Source organism: Nylanderia fulva, unplaced genomic scaffold (assembly GCF_048542155.1).
Source record: "Nylanderia fulva isolate GAGA-0341 unplaced genomic scaffold, ASM4854215v1 Scaffold991, whole genome shotgun sequence".
In the NCBI taxonomy this organism is placed as follows: Eukaryota; Metazoa; Arthropoda; class Insecta; order Hymenoptera; family Formicidae; genus Nylanderia; species Nylanderia fulva.
Genome location: NW_028191125.1, coordinates 27113 through 33677, shown reverse-complemented (window position 1 = coordinate 33677; position 6565 = coordinate 27113). Strand labels below are relative to the sequence as shown.

Genomic DNA, 6565 nt, shown 5'->3' with positions numbered 1-6565 from the left:
ACAGTCCAGATATAAGTCTCATTATACATCTAATGGAACTTAAACCAGGCAGCATAATTATCGAAACAGGTATATTATAATTAATTATGGATGAGATACATTTAAAATGTATCTCGATACAGATACAGATACAATGTAAGAAAATGTATCTATCCAAGTAGCAAACTGACGTCACTACGTCATTTGATGTCATTTTGACGTTTAATGATGTCAATTTGTTACCTGGGTACATACAAATACAAATACACAAATTAAAATGTATATAGATACAGATACTCAGGTAGTTTGAAAATATCTCAGATATATATCAGATACTTTTAAACTATATTTTATCACAATAATGGTAATATGCACAAAATATACTGAATAAATCTTTCATTTATTAATATTTTTTATTTACATTTATTAGTCTTAGCATGTTTCATGTTTATAAGAAAAATGTCCAATATATTGATGCCATATCTTTTTACTTATCTGACAATTAAGAGAGAATATCTCCGATAGCATTGCCAACAGTTTCTACATAAGCTTGATCTTTTAAAAATTTAAAGAATTAGTCAATTTAAAAAAAAATGTGAAGATATACCAGAAAATGTATCTGAGAAAAGCGATTCAAATACTATGTTTTGTATCTAAATACAATTCCAAATACAAATACTTCAATTAGAATATATCTCAGGAACACAAAATGTATCTGGATATTACTCAATGTTGGCTATAATTAATTCGATTAAACTTCATACTTTTCATAATCTATTTCAGGTACAGGTAGTGGCTCACTATCACATTCTCTAATACGAGTAGTACGTCCAAATGGTCATTTATATACTTTGATTTTCATGAGCAGCGTGTGATCTATTGCTAGCGCAGAATTTGATAGACATGGCCTAAGTGAGTTTGTAACTTTGAAAAAAAGGGATGTTTGCTTAGAAGGATTTGGAGAAGAACTGAAGCACAAAGTTGATGCAATCTTTCTGGATCTTCCGCATCCATGGTTAACCATAGAACATGCTACTGTTGCTTTAAAACGAACAGGTGAGACCTTTTAATTTTTAGTTATTATTATATTTGCAAAAAACATTGATATCACTATGATAAATAGTTCTTATAACAAAAATATTTTAATTTACATAGAAATTATACACTACCGTCAAAAAAATTTCAGACCAAAATAATAAATAAAGATCACGGAAAAAATACACAAATAAAAATTACACGTTGAAATATGATATTCTGCTGATTGGGTTTTTTTTTATTAATAGCTATAAGATCATATATAACACCATAAAAGTAAAAATAGTTTGCATTGTTTATTATTTTCCAGACTGAATATCTGTACCTCAAGCTATTACATATTACTTTTGAAAATTATATATAAATAGTAAAAATTACAATTCACAAATATGTTTAAAGAGACACCATATACATTGTGCAAAAGTTATGTTCTATATTATACATAATGTGTAACACAATGATTGTTATCCAACAGGTGGAAAACTTTGTTCTTTTTCTCCTTGCATCGAGCAGGTTCAACGCACCTGTGCAAATCTTATTTGTAAAGGATTCGTAGAATTAAATACATATGAATGTTTGCAAAAAGAAATGAATGTTCAATACAGATCATTGCCAATATTAGATTTTGAGTGTTTGAAATACAAGGTTTGTATATTTTATTATTTATTATTTCTGAGACAAAATAAAAGCTGAAGTAGTCTATATCTAGCATTGAATTTAATATAGCATTTACATATCAATGTAAATGCTATATTAAATTTGATAGAATATGAAATGTACAAAATATAGATTTTTTTTAAAAACTTAATTCCATTTTAAATATTTTTCTTGGATAACTTTCTGTTTTAATGTTTTTCTTTTAACATTTATTAACAAATAAGATTTTAAGATGGTAAAAAATTAAATTTTTAAATAGCATACTATAAATAACATGAAAAATTTTAAATTGTTCAATTTTAGCACACAAATGAGGACATGACTCAAAAAAATGAAAAAAGACAAAGGGAACAAGAAGAAAAACTTCTTACAATCAGTCACGCTCAGTCATTACCTGGTCATACAGGCTTTATTACAATCGCCACTCTTCCTCCTTAACATTAATATGAAAATATAAAGGAATTATTAAGCATATAAAGAATCAAATCAAGATAAGCAAATAATTGATGAAATATAAAACTAGAACACGTGATAAGCATTAAGTAGCAGATAAATAGAATTTATGAGATTCACTATCATTCAAAATTTCAGAATTTTAAAGCTACAGAGAATTGTTTATTTTAAAGTGAATATTTTTTCTAAGATTACTATTGTAATAGATTTTAGAAAACATGTATCGTCACCTGAAATAAATATTAAAGTAATGAAATAAACAGAGGAGAGAACAATGCAATTATAAAAATATGAAAAAATTGTCACTCACATTTTTTATTCGTTTGTTAGATATTTTATGTATCCGTCTTGCTCGGATTCCAACTAAGATAATCGAGTCGAGTTGCAGCCTGGTATTCTTTTACTAAATATTCTACGACTTCCCGCGAATTATCCAATTCGTCAAGATTATCTTCAAACATTTTTTCTTTGCGAAATTGTTCCAGAAAAACGCTTCTCGCTTACGCAACTTGTCGTATTGTTGTAAGGCTCTGTCAAAAAGCTAAAAAAATTTTTTTGTTTATTAGCATAACAATAAGTTTCAATCAATATTGCAAATCCACATATTGCGATCTATTTTAATAGCTATTGAATGGCCCTGAAATACTCACTGACGATATATTAGTTATTGATTAGTAACATCAAACCAGAAACGCGATGTGTACTTTGTATATAAGGAGATTTTCTTGAAAGAGCTACTTGTAGAACTAGCTGGACCCCAAGGAATAACCTTGTGCAAGTTTCCGTTCTCTAATCCTTTGTAAGATTATGCACTTGTGTTGGATCTATTTCACCCTATGTGAGTGTATTATATCTTTTTACCATGTGTTTTATAACCTCGTATGTCTGATTTTTAAGTAAATTTTAAGATAATCAATTGTAAATTATATTTTAAAGTTCTAAAATAGACTTTTGTGAGCATAAACATAATAAATTTAGGAACTACCCTGCATTATATTTAAGATAGTATATAACAATGAGATGCATTTCTATCTAATGCTGTGGAAACCATCATATTTTTGGTTGCAGTAATCGTCGCATTACATCCAAAACGGATGTTTTCCTTACAGATGTGCCCTGTTTGTAAACAATATCTTTATGAAAATATCATAATTATAAAATTTAGTCATAATTAGCAATATTGTATAAATATAATTTTTATTTTGTCAAGGTCAGGATTAAGATCAAGTGTCTCCCTCTGAGCTCTACAACTTTTGTATAAAACATTTTTTTTTCTCTTGCTTTACGAAATATTTACGTGTATTGATTAAAATGGCTCACCCTCTGTGTGTGTGTGTGGTTTGTTGTGTGTGTTGTTGTGTTTTTGTGTGTGTGTGTGTGTGTGTGTGTGTGTGTGTGTGTGTGTGTGGTTGTGTGTGTGTTGTGTATATAATATACAAGGTGTCCCGTAACGTGTCCATACTGAAACTGTGTATTCTTGGTGTTTTCATTCTAAATGTAAGTCAAAAAGTCTTAATGCACATATGCTCTAAAGTTCAATTGTTTCAAAGTTATAGCGAAAAGCAAAAATAATTATTTACTTTATTTTTATAATTTTTAATTATTTACTTATTTATTTTTTTACTATGACCACGCAAGCAATTGTTTTTTTATAATGCCTGTCGCGGGAAAGTTCGATTTTCGATTACTGTTTAGCCTGCAGAAAGCTTATATCTCAAACAATTCAATGTATACCTTACTTTACCATAGTACTGCAAGAAAAGAATTTTTATGACTTACCTTACTGCACAATTTATAAAGTAGTTAATTATTATTTAATATTACGTTCAATTAATAATATTATCTTCAATAATAATACTGTTCTTATTTTATGCAATTTTATTTTTTGCGTGGTAACTTTAAAACAATCGACTTTAGGGCATATGTATATTAAGACTTTTCAACTTAGAATGATATCAAGAATATACAGTTTCAGTACGAACATCACGTTGCAGAACATCCTGTATAACTTCAATATATGTATATAATTAAGAAATTTTTTATGCAGATAAATCATTAGCAAGGTTCAAAAGTCACCATTTTTTGACTTTCTTACTCTAAGAAAACATCAAGAATAGTATCAAGAATAGTAAAACTTTTACTTGCTAGCCATAAGAGATGATAAATTCTGAATTCTGATCATTACTCACCTCTTGATCGGTTGTAAACGGAGTGTATCCAGTCATTAGGAAATGTAAGCGAGGAGTTGGTATGAGCGGTGCAATCAAACCAACTAAATCATTATTCATGTACGAAGGATATCTCAAAGTGGTTGTACTGTCGGACATTATTGTCGAAACGAATTTATTAATTTGCGTGAAACTGGGATTCTGAATATGTAATCTATCTGTGGCAATTCTATTCAAAGCAGTATTATCTAAAACCACCACACAATCTGCACATTGAGTCAACCTTTTTAATGTTAACAATGAATTATATGGCTGTACTACAACATCGCTATAACAAAAATTTGATACATGTAAATATTAAACACAAATGTTTTTTTTTAGTAGATAGTTACCTTATCTCATCTTGATTTGGAAAGACGCTATATGTCTCGATTAATTTCTTAGGAAATCTATCAGCAAGAGATTCTAACATGAAAGATCCCATGCCAGAACCTGTACCTCCTGCTATTGAATGGCACAAAACAAAACCCTATACAAGACAAAATCCTTCAATAGTATTTTAAAAATTGTAACACTATAACTATATGACAAGAAAGTAACACTAATTTTTTTTCATAGAAATTCAGATAAGAACTAAATGAATAAGAGCCAACAAACTTGTTTTCAAATATTTCTTTGTTTTGAGCATTTTAGTCAATTCCTTTTCTTTTAGATCATCTTCAGTAGAAAATTTATATTTTAAGCATCAGTAGTTTACATACATCACTGAGATCAGAATGTTCATTCCTTGTTCTGCATCTCAGTTTGAAGATTTATCAAAGATATAAAGCGGAAATGTAACCAAGATACGTGATTTTTTTTTTTTTTTGCTAATCAATTTGCTGTAGATGATCTAAAAGGAAGACCAAGATGTTCAAATTAAATAAAGAATTCACAATTTGTCCAATCTCTGCACCTGGTTCTTTTCTAGCCCATTTTCTAGCAGAATTTGTATAAGCCTTAATATGCTTATTATAAATATCAGATTAAAATCATATATTAATGATAAAATATAAAAAAATAAAAATAATTACTTCCAAACTATCACTGCCATCAGCTTCTCTATCCAATATATCAAAGATTTCTTCCTGTAACTTTTCACCCTGATGATACCCTGATGCCCAGTTATTTCCAGCACCACCGCCATGTTTTGATAAATAGATATTTTCAGGATTGTACAGCTATAACAATTTAAAAAATGTATATGAATTACAAAATAATAAAAAAACAAGAATGAATAAAAATGATTACCTTCGAATATGGAGAATTCATAATAGTATGAATTACTCTGGGTTCCAAATCTAATAGTACAGCTCGTGGTATATAATGTTCATCATCTGATTGATAAAAAAAGACATCTTTTCTGTCCGTTCCATCTATTGCATAATCCTCCAAGATTCCTTCTGGGCTAATTCCATGTTCTGCACATAATCTCTTCCAAAACTCAAATCCAACTATTAAGAAAAAATATAATATATGAAATATTTATTCTGTTCTTTTCATTGTAAGGAAAAAACATGTTATAATATTATAAATTTTTGTTATATTATTATATTATTGTAATATTCTAAATTATAATAAAAGATAAATATATTAAAATTATAAAATTGAAACATAATGTAAAAGGAAATAGGAATATTTATATTATTTTCATATTTGGAAATACCCAAATAGTATGTTTTTGTATTAGAAAATTATAAAACGTAAAATTATGGAGCAAAATAACATATAATACTTTGATTGCCGCATTGGCCAAGCTGTAAAGTTATCATTTCGCACGGCATTTTGACGTTTAAACAATTCAATATAAATCACTTTATTTCAACTTGATACGAAAACACAACAACACAACTATACAGATTCAGCCAGAGAAAAACCTGAGAGAGGCCACTCCGGTGATTTTCTTAGGATTGCTTTTCGCTTCTGTACAGCAGCGCCTCTACGTCCATTTGACAGCCGCTTGAAACTACGTGGCCACATCCACATTCAGCGAGGTAAAACGTCATTTTTAGTGTGTGTCTGTACTAACTCGGACCAGAGAGAAAGATGAGAGCGGCCAGGCCGGCGTTTTGGCTGTTACCGTTTTTACGGGACTGCTTGAAGCGCCCCTCGCACCCGTTTTCAATATCGCAGGGTCGATAAAGTTTGTATTTGGTGCGAGTCCGTGCTACGCCCATAATTTTCGTGTTAACACAGTATCACGTATTCATTCTGTATATGTGCGATCTTTTCTC

At 29.3% G+C, this 6565-nt stretch overlaps 1 protein-coding gene and 1 pseudogene across 1 annotated transcript; one reads left to right on the top strand and one right to left on the bottom strand.

Moving 5' to 3' along the window:
* The first annotated feature begins 7 nt into the window (after positions 1 to 7).
* On the top strand, positions 8 to 2286 carry LOC146719412 (uncharacterized). Its single transcript, XM_085490181.1, has 4 exons — positions 8 to 69; positions 763 to 1035; positions 1490 to 1659; positions 1975 to 2286. Exons 3-4 carry the CDS (start codon positions 1603 to 1605, stop codon positions 2107 to 2109), a joined length of 192 nt encoding a protein of 63 aa, XP_085346307.1. The 5' UTR covers positions 8 to 69; positions 763 to 1035; positions 1490 to 1602; the 3' UTR covers positions 2110 to 2286.
* A 16-nt stretch (positions 2287 to 2302) lies between these two features.
* LOC114933393 (tubulin gamma-2 chain-like) lies at positions 2303 to 6353 on the bottom strand (annotated as a pseudogene).
* Between the last annotated feature and the right edge of the window lie 212 nt (positions 6354 to 6565).

What these genes read in the sequence shown, in the direction of transcription:
- LOC146719412 (XM_085490181.1), top strand. Translation starts at nt 1,603, where the DNA reads ATGAATGTTCAATACAGATCATTGCCAATATTAGATTTTGAGTGTTTG. An exon ending in TTGAGTGTTTGAAATACAAG is followed by an intron (nt 1,660 to 1,974) that starts GTTTGTATATTT and finishes GTTCAATTTTAG; the next exon opens with CACACAAATGAGGACATGAC.